General features: G+C 41.6%; 1 protein-coding gene and 1 pseudogene across 1 annotated transcript in view; both read right to left on the minus strand.

Annotated features, from left to right (window-relative positions):
- Positions 1-14,706, minus strand: part of PREX2 (phosphatidylinositol-3,4,5-trisphosphate dependent Rac exchange factor 2) — a 221,736-nt gene that overhangs the window by 81,299 nt on the left and 125,731 nt on the right. The window contains exons 24-26 of the mRNA XM_016152975.2: positions 7,099-7,318; positions 6,393-6,600; positions 186-365 (exon numbers count right to left, since the gene is read on the minus strand). Of these exons, the coding sequence (XP_016008461.2) occupies positions 186-365; positions 6,393-6,600; positions 7,099-7,318 (608 nt within the window). The remainder of the gene's footprint in view (positions 1-185; positions 366-6,392; positions 6,601-7,098; positions 7,319-14,706) is intronic.
- Positions 4,728-4,843, minus strand: LOC118612051 (annotated as a pseudogene).

A 14,706-nucleotide genomic window follows, 5' to 3' on the forward strand; every position in this document is an offset into this window, starting at 1 on the left:
GAAAAATTTGAAAGGTTATGTTGTCTCACTACACTCTGTCTGGCATTGGTTAAGAGCCAGAGGTTATTTTACGAGAGTGAAAAAACGAAAACAACAATAGCGAAATTTTTTCAAGGCCATCGTGTTAAATCCAGAATCACATTTAACTCCGTTGATGAAACCGGCTTAAGGAATGAATGAATCACCTGTAAGAGTCTCTGTTGCTGATGGTGTCATGACCCGAATCTTCCTGCTCGTCTCCTGCCACGTTAAAACAGACGCGTTTGCTGTTTCTTTCCCCCTTCTCGTTGTCACTGTCGAGTGGCGCTAGGTTCTCCGATGCTTTCCGCTCTAATTTAGGAGAGTATGTTATTGAAGACAGAAGGCTGCATTGAGATGTTAAAAAAAAAAAAAAAAAGAAAGAAAGAATAAATGCACGTTGTTTGCGAACTGGCTGCTACAGATAACTACCTTGCTTGTAGATATGACAGACTTACGAATATGTCTAGAATGTGTCTATGTTTCATGTGAAATAAATACCCTACTGTATAAAAAGTCTGTCACACAAAGGCCAATTTTTCCTCCTAGAATAAGAGAAATAGCATGTAATTTAGACCAGAAAGCTGTGCTCAAATCCTGCTTCTCCAAATTATTAGTTTTGTTATCAAAGCAAAGCTATGACATTTCTCTTTGGCACCTAAAAAAATGATATTAATAAAAATAACTAGCCCCCAGGACTGCTGTGAGAATAAAATGAGAATGACACATCCTTGGTACTCAGTAAATGTCACCTCACTCCCTTAGCCACGATCACCACTGTCACCACCATATGAAAATACTGGGGAACCTTTAAAGTGCTACTCAAATATTAAAACAAACACTGAATGTGCTCAAACATCCTCAGCGTCTAAGCCTCAGATATTAAAAACCCACCTACCCATCGAGCACCCCCGCCCCTGGGTATCTCCCAGGTTTTCTCTATTCGATGAGGAGAGTACTGTACTGCCAATCCTTTCTCACTGCTCAGACTGACAGGAGTCCGGGCCGTCGTGAGCATAAGACACTAAACAGAGTCACACGCAAGGTGAAGACAGGAACCCAGCAGGGGCTCCTCCCACTTCATCCGCAATCCAGTCAGGATGACACATCACAAATCTGCCCCCGAGAAGAGTTCTTTCAACTCGGTTCAAGCCCAAAACTCCACCTTCGGAGGCCAAATTGGTTTAAAACTCGACTTTGAACTTTGAGTAGCACCAATTCCACCGTTTCTAGCCTTGAATGTTTGGCTGTAAAAGGTTTCTGTTAGAACCAACTCAAAATTACACACACACACACACACGCACGCACAAAATGGAATAGTCTTTCTTATCAAGCAACATGCTCTAAAACTTGCAAAATAAATTAAACCACATGTGAAAAACGGGCCCATCATGTCTTCTCCAGCCAGCCGTTATCTTCTCATTTACCAAATAGCGATGACAGCCTGTCCTAGTCGAGCACACGCACAAATTTCGACACTCATTCTTCCACAGCAGTGTCATTTGCTTTGCTATTTCAAGGCCATGAAAATGTTTAACACCTCTTAAGACGTATCCCATAACGTCAAACCCAATGCTGTGCACTGAGTAAATATTCGTTAAGTAATTTCACTAATTAACTGATTAGACCCATTTACTGTACCATGCACTGTTCGCGGTGCTGTGTAAATAGCAGCTTATAAAACAAAAAGCCCCTGCCCTCTTGGAGAGTAAATTCTCCTGGGAAGAAACAAACGATATACAAGTAAACAGTATAGGGTATCAGATAGTGACAAATGTTAAAGGAGACAAATAAAGAAGGGAAGGAAGCCAGAGATGCAGCTTCAAACAACGTAGTCAGGTAAGGTCTTCAGTGTAAGATGACGTGAGAATAACATTCTGGTAGTTTATAGTTGTTTAGACACCAGTGAAAATCAGGAAACTGTGTTACATTGCTCAAGGCCCTGTGAGGCTATGGATTATTTTAAACACAGTTTTTCTATTTGGAAGGAAACTCTTATGTCATGTAAGACAAGACTGTATGTGCATTCACTGCATTCACCCAAAAGACGAAAACATTAGATTAACTCCAATTATCCAAGCCTCACACTGCATAGCCAAGTGATCTCTGCATACCGAAGAGAAAAGGTACAGGAGTTCTCATTCTGCAAGGATTCCTCTGAGCTCTACCTATCTTTAAAATTAGAAGTCAGTGGAGGTGACATGGGTCCCTTCCAGGTGAAAGACTTTCTGCCAGTGTTCTCTGCCCTGTTCCCTCTCCCTACGGTGACAATCAGAGACATTCCAGCTGACGATGGCTCCATTAGCTTGGACATGAGTGAGGCCAGTGTGGAGCAGAGACCCTGTGCCCCTGACGGCATGGGGAAGCCTTGTTGAGAGGCTTGTTTTTGTTAACCTAACAATAACGGGGGTAGAAAGCAGTTGTACGGAAAGTAGGAGATGTCTAGGAAAACAGGACATGAGTGGCTGGGACACAGAAGTATCTATTCTATCCCGGGGAACTAGGCGCAGCCTCTCTGCACATCTGCCGTCAGCCTGACACGTGTGTGCGCGGAAGGCCAGCCACGCGGAGCTCAGGGGCGGGACTGAGCAGGTCTGTCAAGTGCCAGAACAGAAAGGGGCCGGCGCAGCTGGAGCTCCAGGAGATGAGCTTAGAAGGGGGCGAGGGGTAGGGGGCAAGAGGAGCAGTGCAGGGTCGAGCAGGCCACAGTAATGCACTTGGTAATATTTTAATTGTACTGTAATGCCATTAAGTGGGTTTAACCAGGGGACCAGCATGATTTACCTTTACAGGCCTCTCTGGCACCTGCTGAATGTAGAATGGATCAGAGAGGCACAGCTGAAAACCCCTACAGTGGGCACCCGTGACGGGACGATGGGGACCCAGTCTAAGGGCAGATACATTGTGAGGTGTGAAACTGACAGCTCGACGCGGTACTGAAACGGAAGGGGACGGAAAGAGAAGAATCAGAGATGGTACCCCGATTCCGGCTTCATGAACAGAAGAGATGGGAAATACTTTACTGAGAATGGGAAGACCCTCGCGGTGGACGGATTGAAGTAGATTAGAGTACGATAAAATCTAGAATTTAGCTTTGGGAACAAATTGAAGTTTGAGGCATCTGGGATCCACACCAGTGGTTCCTAAACCACATCACAGAGAGACGGAGCGCGTAATGATCTAATTGTATCTGGTGCGTACACATCTATCATACACGTTAGTTTGTATCAAGCTGTGCTCTCTTTAATGCATTTACCAGAAAAACGCTTGGGTAACCTCAAAGATTCCTATCTGTAACCCTCAGCCTGCTAAATGTCCCACAAATGGTTTGTTCGCTCCTCAATCCTCAGGCATATGGCGCCTGCCAAAGGAAGTCTGTTCTCAAATGTCCTATTTTCAATAACACCCCCTGGCTCCTTACTCATTTTCTTCCTGTGAGAATACACAAACCCTGTAGTTTAAAATCCCGTGGAAGGTTTTGCACTATTCGCAAATTATTTTTCGTTTTACTTGTGTCTAGTACGTAAGTGCCATTAACCGGAAAATAAACCATCAAAAGGCAAAAGTATTTAGCGTCCCAGATGAAACAGGAATCACAAAGAACTGATTAAATTATGATATCACCTTAATTCATGTTACTGGACAGAAAATTCATCTCGAGTTCCACCTTTGGATCAGAACAAAGTAGGAAGATTTAGTGGAATGCCTGTGTGTTAAATACAATTTTATGTCTAGGATAAGTGTCCCCGAGTGACAGGGTAACCATACTTTATGGAAAAGCAAGTTCGACATCGGGATCTTTCACAAGAACGAATGACTTCTAGAAAGGGTAGCAATGGGACATAGTGAGGCAATTTCTCTCAAAACCTGGCAAAGCCTCTGAGATCTGCTCCTCTACTCCACAGAGACATCTATGCCTGACCAAGAGTAATTACTACACGGTGGGAAACTGTTTGGTAACTAGCTTTTCAAATAATTCATCAAGCTTGAGTGCACTGTGGCATCTCTAAAAGCAACAGGGGATCCAGGCTGTTGGACAAGTGTACTGTCTTAAAGTAATTACACCACGTGTTGAATTATCTGGAAGCTATTTATATTTAGAATTCAATTATATGGCACGAACGGAGATGACCAAGGAAGTCTCTCAAGTCGTTTGTTCATTTCATGTCACTTTCCTTGTAAATATGCACGTTGGGTAAAGGCTTTTAGAAGAACAGAGTGGGAAAATCTTCAGTAAAAATAGGTAACCATTTTTAGTAATTTTGGTTAATAAAAATAGCTTAACTCCTTTGTGCAACTGGTGTTTTAAATATAAAGAATTTTAAACCATTGAAAGGGAGCTCCTTGACTCTAACCATTTTCTTGAAAAATTCATCTACATTAGCCGACTCTAAAAAGGAAAAGTTAAAAATTTAATACAGACAAAACCTGGAGAACCGCCAGGCAGTGTTTGGTAGTCAATGTATCAGAATCCTCGTCTGCCAGGCAGGGTCCACCCAGGCAAATCCATGGTCTTGCCATTGACAAAGGACATGACTCGTAAGAATAAAAACTGTTGGCCTGACAAGAAGTAATTGGTTTGGTCTAGATGTTCGCCTAAAACCCTCCAATATCTAGGATACATGATTTAATGCTACTATTTATTGCCTTAATAATAAATCGTCCTCTATTCATTTCTTTTTTTCTTTTTTTCTTTTTTTCTTTTTTTACGCCTACAGCACCTGGTCTTCCTAGGTGGTCTCCCATCCAGGTACTAACCAGGCCTGATCCTGCTTAGCTTCCAAGATCAGATGGGATCGGGTGTGTTCAGGGCATGGCCATAGACTATTCATTTCTTAAATACCTCGGGGGAGAACAAAAACTGGTTTCTCATATAGAGCATATCATATAATAAAATCTGATTTATTAAATAGGGCAAAATATAATGCCCTAAAATATAAATTTCTCTGTCACAAGGCACATGGTCATTTGAAGACAATTCAAAAGTATCACGCCATTGTTTAAAAATCACCTTCTGTCTTCTTAGCAACCTTGAACTGTTTAATTCATCTGTAAATGGGGCTGTCACAATCTAATAGACCAAATATTTATAAGAAATTTTTAAAAACTAGTGTATGAGACATAGGAAAACAGAATTTTAATTCTAAATTAACTCATTAAAACATCAGGAAAAAGAGCATAGAAAATAGTAAATAAAGATACTCTCATAGAAATCTGATGCATCCAATATGATGATTTTGATCTCTAAATCTCAAAGATGTATAAAATAAGAGATCATATCAATTAAGACTTTATTAGTATAATGTTTACTTGTAACAAAGGCTTAGAAGAAGTTCAAACTATTTCGTCAAAACTTAATTATCCATGGAAGTATGAGATGATGTTTATGTGAGCGAACTACACAACGCACATCCGATAGCAATCTAAATCTGAAACTTAAACCAAAGTACAATTGAAACAGGATTAGAGGTGTTTATACCATTTTCAGATTCTACCAACTTCGGATCTATTCAACGATTTTGATCCTTGAATGATGAGCAAGCATAATGTTATGCACTATGTTGATTGCTTTTCGCATTCGTTTTTATAATTTTCACCACAAACTAGTAATTTGTTATTATTTTTATCCAGTTTTCACACGAGACACTGTGCTGCCCCAAATCCCACACTGTTTTGACCATGCACAGCTGCCGTGACTAGATGTGGATCAGAATCACACACGATGATGCGGAAAATCACCCGACAGCGTTCAGGCAACGCGCCAACCACTGAACTCTTATGTAAGAATCAGCATTCATCTCTTTGGAAAAGTTACCATTAATTTCCTCTGCCTCACTTGGTAAAAATTTTCAAATTATTGCCAGAACTATTTAGGTTATTGCTTAGTAGAGCATCAATTCAACTGGAAGTGAAAAAAAGTATTGGTTGTCGGTCTCAAGGATACATAATTTTGAATTTACTCATTAAAGAAGTATGGTAATAACTTGTTATATTTTTTTACTTTGCCTAAATATCTACTGATTATCTAAATACTATGCTTTGCTCTGTAAAAGCTGCAAGGAAATCCCTATACACAGTAGTCTTTCAATCATATCTTTCGATTTAATATTTTCACACTAAAACTTATTTAGTGTTTTCTATACAATAAAATTTTGTCATCCTCTCCCTGGTACTAAATGCTTCCTTAAAATATATAGCTGTTGATATTTGCCATGTTCTATCACTTTTAAGGTGATAGAATGAAGAGAATCTATATGGTCTGCAAAAATCTCCTATTTCCCAAAAACTGAAGAGAATGACGGATGTTCAAAAGTCTCATTTTCTATAGCTATTTTATTAGGCACGTTTAAAAACATAGTAACTAAAATACTTACTCATCTATTTGACAAACACACATCTCCACCTCTTTCAGTGCGGTCTGAAGTTTGCACAACAGTTTTTGATAGATATCTTGGGTTTCTAAGTCTTCTTCTTTTAACAAATACCGGAGACCGTGACCATCCTGCTGTCCCAGGGACAGGCCCGAGGGGGCCGCCATGGTTGTAATCGTGTGCTGAATGTATACCATAGGGCTCAGTTTCCCTGAGGAGGTAAAATCATGCCACAGTGATATTTACTACCTTTAACTTATAGTAACAATCCAGCGCGATTCATTTTAGAGGTTCAGGCTTACAGAAAATAAATTGCCAATCCAATGCCGAATTTAATGCACAAATTTAAGCTGATGGGGAGTTGTGATTAAAAGCCAGGAACACGGTTGAATCCCACACCCTGCTGTGATGGTGGAGAATGACATCGTGCATCTCTTGCAACTGCTCCCCCAAATGTCCCTCATAGTTACAGGGCCATTTCAGATGAGTGGTTTTCACAGGAGGATGAGCTGTGCCTATCATACATGTAGTAACTGCATTTTTACTCTATAAACCCTTATGCATAATTATCCAAATGATTATAGGGAGGAATCCTCTCCTTATGAAAGTTCAGACTTGTTTACGCACCAGGAATCTGTGGGAACAGTTCTGATTGCTAAATTACGTTTCGCGATCTGATACAGGATCAAAAGCTAACATACCAACCTACCTTGCTCAGATTTGTTTTCTTTATCGTGAGAATTATGCTTCCTACTATCCAACTGAACACCAAATGCACTCCCCAGAGAGGTCGATGTTTTGGGATAAGAGACTTCCATCACATTGATATGGCAGTTGGTAGGGCAGAAATCACTGCTGTGTAGTGGGGAGATTTTAGATTTGGCTTGTTTAAAGGTGGGCCAGGCTCTATTCTTTAGTACACGAGAAAACTGTAAATTAAAGAAAAAATAAAAAGCAGTTGAACACACAGCGATAACTCAAAACATTTCCCTTCTCTATCGTTCATAGCAAAATCCAAAGAAAAATAAATCGTGTCAACTGGAATGAGTGAAGTAAATTATGAGTCGTTAGAAATTAAATTGTTATTTTAAAATCCACACATTCTTAATAAAGCAAAGCAACATAGACGGCAAATGCATATGATTCCTTTGAAACTTTGATTGTAAGTTAAAAGAAATGAATTCAAGTAACCAATACTACTTACTAGGACTCAAAGTCACAGACTCCTAGCAACTGAGAGTCTGACAGAGAAATCGGTGTCCCAGGACACCAGTATAGGATCTTGATCTTTAAAGCGACACAAGGGGGCAGAATAGGGTAACTGTCAGGTCACAGGTGGAAGAAGATGGATTATTCCAAACGCTGTCAGCAACCCAATCCAAACCCGAGGTCTGTGAGCTGGGTAGACAAGGCGTGGCAGAAGGACAGGTTGGCAGAGCCCCACCTTCTGTTCAGCTTGGCTGAGCACTGGCGTTGGAGTCAGCCTGAGCACTGGTGTGCACTCCGCTGTTGTGTCATTGAGGATAAAGTGATACTCAAAGGATTCACACGACTTTCAAGGACGGCCACTCCACTTAAGCCATCTTGCAGCGCACATGCATCTAAGCCTTGCCGTGGTCTGTACAGCTGCCCGGCGTCTGATCCGCACCCAGCTCGTTTCTCCCAAGCTCTCTTCCCCTTGATCTCTGTGCCCGGCTGGTCTTCCCGCAGTTCCTCTCACACGCCATCTACTCAGTGTGCATGCATTACTCAGCGTGCCTCGAATGTCCTTCTTCCCTTATCACCAAACCTCCTCTTATGCATTTTTGAGTTCTATAAAACCATCAAGAGGCCTTCCCCGGGCCCTGGTCCAGGTTCGATTTCTCTGGTTAGGTGCTTAGTCCCAGCACACTTTGACCCTCCCTATAATTACGAAAATTTTTCTTATCTGTAGCTCCCTTAGCAGATGGTGACCCCCATGAGGGTGATAATGCCTATGTCTGTCTTATGCACCATAAACAGGCATCTCACAGAGTTGAACTGGATTCCAGGTTCCAAGACAAAGGACGGAGAGCCACCGGCACCCTGTCCTGTAGTTACGTCACCCTACTAACAGATGCGATGCTGAGAAATCACTATCTTTATCATTTTTAGTAAAATAAGGGATATGGAGTAAATCAGCTCTGTGTTCTTTTACTGCTTGAAAACTATAAGCAGATCTTATCTATTTATTCTACTAGTAGAGTAGTGATTTGGGCATTGAAAAAAATAAAAAAGAAGACTTCTACTGTATACTGTCTAACTTTTCTAGGTTAACTTCAAGAATAAAGATGTGACATCGAAAATCACATCTTAGAAATACAAGCTCACCATCAGAATGCGAACTCACATGTAGATTAAACTGTTGTCGGATCACATGTCAGACGCTATCTAGCTCAGAAAAGTGCTGGCATAGGGTAGGCTCTAAGTGGAACTGAATTGAAATGCAGCAAACTATCAACAAAATTCCTAACGGAGTTGCTAGTAATATAAACGCTCAGTCAAAGGTTCTTTTCCACTGTAGATGTGAGACGCACATCGCAGCTAAGGCTCCCACGGAAAGGCACACGAACCGATTTTGGTCACGCCGTCACCACAGCAGGCAACTGCGCTTTTCTTGCCTTCTTTCACTTTAGCCAATATCGATTCATTCGAAAATATGAAGAGACGTGTCTATTCCGGGCCCGGTGCCGAATACTGGAAATGCCCTCATGGAGTTCGTGGTCTCGTAGGCGACACAGATGAAAACAGTGTTTTTGTCACAGCAGTTATTACAGCTATGTGTAACATATTTGTATCCGTATGTGTAACTATATGTGTATTACAATTACATAATAAGTATGATAGTCAGAAAACTGGAAATTTTGGTAGGTGCTGAGAAGAAAGTGAAGAGAAAATGTAATAAGCATTGCTGTGGGGCTTGGGGGGGAGGGGGAGACTCCCTTTCCGAGGACACCGGTCCCCAGAGCTTCCCGCCTACGTGCACAGCATGCTCCCTGCCCCCCCCCACCACACACACACACACTCAGGAGGCGTGTACAACCACAAGTCTAAAGGCAGCTGGTCTCTTTTGAAAGAATAAGTGCCAGAGAGGAAACTTCTTTGCTATGAGCCTCTCGTGGAGAAGGAAGAGCCTTATGAAAACAGTGCTGTCTTCCATCCTGGGGTGTCCCTAGGAGAGCGGGTCAGGGCTGGAGAGACCCCACAGTCGTGGGTCCTGGAAATGTGATGAATACATTTTAAAGATCAAAAGTGTGTTCCCAGCGTGCATGCCCTGCTATAAATGTTTGTGAGATCTTTCTGTAATGCAAACCTATAATGAAGAAGGTATAGTTCTTGTATAGACTGAGGTACATGCAAAGAAAACGGTGCGACTGGGCCATATAGTAGGAAATGGCCCTGTGAACATGAACTTGGCATCTTTTTAGCACCATCCAATGGAACACTGAGCTCATTAACCCACTTTGGAGAAGCTCACAAGGAAAGACAAAGGAGCTCCTTTTTATAAATAAAAATTGTCATTTTGCATAAAATAATGTACAGGGTGTGTGTGTGGGGGGGTGGCGAGTTGAAACAGATGGTGCTTTAGACCCATCACGGATAGTGCAGCCAGGCTTATTAGCGCCTTTATTCATTCATCCGAGAATGGTACATCTGGGGCTCCCTGCGCCGGGCATGCTGGGAAACCCAGTCAACAAAGCAAAGATTCCTGCCTTCTGAGAGGTTATAGTCTAAGGAGAGAGGCAAACGGCAACCATAACATAAGTCAATTATCTCATGTTAGAAGAGGACGAATGCAATTCAGAACAAAACAGAGCAGGCCAACGGGTTGGGAGTCTCAGAGGCAAGGTGAAGAACGACTTGCCAATTGCATTTGGAGCGCTCAGGGCAGGACTCACAGAGAAGCGGACGTCGAAGCGAAATCCCAGAGGAAGGGAGAGTTGGGGATGTGGATTGCTGGAAGAGAAGCCGTTCTGGCAGAGGAGACATCCAATACAAAGGCCCCAAGATGCTACAGTTGGTGAGCATCAAGAAGACCGGTGTGGCCAGAGCAGAAAGCGAGGGGGAGGGGAGAGGAGACGGCACAGGAGAGAGAATGGGTGGAGGGAAAGGACCTCTGAGACCTTTACCGTGACTGAGATTCACAGCCATTCGTAAGAGGCTGTAGGTGGGCGAGGGCGGAAGCAGGAAGACCAGATGCAGGACGGTCTATAGACCGTCAGTGATGGAAGCGTTGAGAAAAGGATGCACGCTTCTAAGGAAGGGCCAAGGGAATGGTGTGGCAGAAAAGGGAGTGAAAAATGCATTCGAGATTTCTGGACCGAGGATGGGTCCAATTCTGAAAGAGAAAACAAAGGACATGACAGAGTGTGGAGGCGTGAAATTAGGAGTTCGTTTTTGACACGTTAAGTCCGAAATATCTATTAGACTCGAGTGATGGGGTCAAATGAGCCTTGAGACTCTGACACGTGAAGGAGTTGGGGCAAAAAGGAAGAACCAGCAGAGGACACTGTGAATGAGCCACCAAGGAAGGACAACACCAGACATAGGTGGCGTCACAAAAAAAATGCTAAAGAGAGGTACCAGGTCGATTGCATCAGGTGCCACTAAAACGGGGAACATGATGACAACAGTGAATGAGCTTTGGCAAAGTATAGGTCATCAGTGACCTTAAGAGAGCCGTTCTGGTTACGCAGAGGAGACCAGAGTCCCACTTGAGTGGGTTAAGAAAGGTGAGGGAGACAGAAGGTAAAGAAAGAGGTACAGGTGGCTCTTTTCAGGACGGAGATCAAAGAAATGGCACAACAGATAGAGAGGTGTATGGGGGCGGTCAAGGGAAATATTTATTTTTTAATATAGATGATATTAAGGCATATTTGTATACCGATAGGAAAAAGTAATTCTTAGAAATGGAACTTCAGGTTTTTAATGCATTGGTAGTTCGTTCACGTATTTTTGAACATGACAACACATTTAAATCCGATTATAGTCACTTGACTAAAAATCAAAATTAAACATAGATTTCCATTATTCAGTGTTACTACTTTTATCTCTTTTACAGAGAGACTTCCTCTTGATTAAGTGTAAAACCCCATGGCACGGAGTTATGAAAAGTTCACATCAGAAAACGGGGACATGGGGAGAAATTCTACCCACAACATTCCCAGTCCATAAATCAGTTTGAGGATTATGTGGCATTAATAACTAAAGGTACGTAGAATAGTCAAAATAAGACTTTGCTTCCTCACTGTAATATTTTTGCAGAAACAGGAAGTCTCCCTTTAAAGCTCAGGAAATGTGTATATGGAGGAAGTAGCCTCAAATACCCCAAATAAGCCCAACTATGGAAGGAAGTATTCTAAAATGAAAGACAGAATCTAGAATTAAAAAGGGTTCCAAGGACAATTTCAGAGGAGAACATTCCTCCACGCAAGGCAGTTTTACACCTGGCTCACCCACCCATCCCGCTCCAAAGATGAAAGGCCTGCCGAGGACTCCTGCAGGTCTCCAGGAAGGTGTGGACATCTCTCTACAAGCACGTGTGGTCTGGACAACTGGCAGTGAAATCAATTAAGATTACTGCAGCCTGGCTACAGAAAACGTAGAAATTCATGAGTTTCTATTTTTAACACTTAAAACTTTTAGAGTCAAAATAAAGGCAAGCCAGCCCCTTTGAAATTTTAGTTTCTATGGATACGTTTTATTTTACAAAAAGAGGAGTGTTTGAAGCCTTTGTCTGTGACTAATAATATTTTTAAAGTAAATACGTGGAAATTAAAAATATTCACAAAGGCTGTAGTTTCTGTTGATATGTATTTCATATGCAAATAGAGCTAACCTCACAAGACCTATTAATGCTATTATCTTAGGTGCCTAAATTTTGTTCAAACAGAAAAGATTCTTGACCTATTTTCTTTGTTTCTCTATCTAGTGAGAAAGATAGTCAATTATTCTAAACATGTTTATGAACAAGAAGGGAAGATGAAAAGGATAGCTTTTAAAGCACTTAAGTCCTAGATGACTCCAAGTCTCTTTTTACTTCTAAATTTAAAAAAAAAAAGAACATTTCATAGGACTGATACCTAGTCTGCCACTTGCCAGCTCTGTGACGTTAAGCGAATTCCCAATCTCCCTGAGAAAGAAGCAGGATAAGAGTATTCAGTACACATGGCTGTTTCGAAGCTCGAATGATAACATAGAAACAGGAGCTTTCCATAATTCGGTGTCATTATTTTCACCATCTAAAATCACTGCCCATTACGCTCCATCTCTGCTTTCTACGCTTCCCAGGCTCCCAATTATTTCTAAGGAAATCGATGGAAGGCATTTCGCACTCACCAGAATGGTGCTTTGAGAATCCCCAACATGTGGGGAAAACCCCTGTACCTTTCCCTTCTAATCACCCACGACACACATTCCTTAGAATGACACCATCTTCATCCGCCATAATCGATTCATCACAAAGCTGTATTTATTTTTCCTCCTACGCATAGCTTGAGTCGATCCTTTTCTCTCTTTCCCCACAAGTTCGAGTCGCCATCAACTCGCACTTTGACAAACAAATCTGATTGTTATGCCACTCCAAAATATTACTAGAAAAATCAGATTGTGTCAGTTTTGTTTTTTCGTTGCCCTCAACTCAAATTCCCCTCCAATTCTTCACTGATACGATCAACCTTATGCCCGCAACTTATGCCTTCACTTATAATATCTTCCATCTCTCCTTTCACGTTGATAAATCTTTCTAATTTTTTCAGCTTATAGCATCCAGCATTTGCTGACTATTTGATCCACAATAATTTCCCCCTATCCTGAAATCTGATGGCCCTTGTAGTTAGATCCATAGCGTTTATTAGCACATAAACTGTGTAGTACAGTGTCAATACAAGTAAACAAGAAACAACCTGCTTTAGAATAAAAGGGGGCAAGGTTCAAATTCCCCTGCTATTCCCAGCTGTGTGCCTTTGGGCAAGTTACTGGACCACTCTGAGCTTCCATCACTTCATCAGTGAAATAAACAATGTGTCTCGTATCACTGTGTTGGTAAGATTATACAGCACATGCATACTATAAAATACCTCATGCCATGCCTGATACCTGTGGTAGACCACCACAAACTATTGTCTGTCACATAACACCGTGGAGCATCATCTTATAGATCAGAGTGTGGCGTGCCAGCATGTCCAACCATTCATGGTGGCATCTCTTAGCAGGTTACATAGTCAGTATTATTAATACTAACTTATGTATTTTGACCTTTCTTCCCAAGTAAATTTTAAGTGTGGGAGGGCAGGCATGACTTAAGCTCATGTTGCCTGTATAAAAGGTATGCATTTAGTAAACATTTCCCTATTCTTCCTGCTTCATCCTGCAAAAAATTTTCTTGAGTTTGTGACCTTCTCCATGGGCTTTCATTAAAGAGCGCATTAAAATTATCTGCCACACAGAACGAATAGCTGCTTCTTTTGAGAGGATACATTTGTGGGCACTGCTCTGCCATTTCCTGGCGTTGCTGCTTTGAAATCCAATATGAGAGGTTTCTTTTAGAACTCAGTCCAAGAACAGCTTTGCTTCTCTCAGCGTGGATGTATCACAGGCGTGCTGATAAATATGTAATAGACTGTGTTTCCCTTTTCATTTTGGCCATTAGAAAGCTGACGTTCAAATATAATATTTCACTTTAGCAACCAAATAGAGTCTTAGGACCTGTTTACCTATGACCCTTCTTCCTTGGTGGTCTATACCATCTATTCTAATATAGATTTACCTATAAACTGACTCGCTAATTTTCCTTCAATATCCATCCTCTCCTTCCTTTTAATAATAAAATACCCTGGGTCTTAGTTGGGCATGTGGATGCCCAGTTTGAGATCGCATTTCCCAGCCTCTCTTTCATTAAATGACTAACAAGGAAGTGTGTGTACAACTTCTGGATCACACCGGCAAAAAAGAAACTCCTGACTCTCCACTTCCTCTTTCCCCTTCCGAGAGTCTGTAACTTAGACACGGTGGTGGTGAGCCAACTTTGACCTTGCAGAAGAGGGTAATATCCTAGGGGAGAGAGCAAAATTATAGAAGGATCCCTAGAAGATTGTCAAGCCCCACGCCACCGGATTCCTACCAGGTCGGACTTCCACCTGAGTGAAAAACGAAGCTTCCATCTCAATTAAGCCTGAGTTATCTCGGTCCTTCTTAGAGCACCTAAATCAAATACTGTACCTAATATGCACTGATCCTAGTGTATCATTTTTATTTATAAAAGTAAATGGTGTATTTCTTTAAGCTACTTCCACTGCTT

The sequence above is a fragment of the Rousettus aegyptiacus genome, unplaced genomic scaffold (genome assembly GCF_014176215.1).
Source record: "Rousettus aegyptiacus isolate mRouAeg1 unplaced genomic scaffold, mRouAeg1.p scaffold_m13_p_15, whole genome shotgun sequence".
NCBI classification, from domain to species: Eukaryota; Metazoa; Chordata; class Mammalia; order Chiroptera; family Pteropodidae; genus Rousettus; species Rousettus aegyptiacus.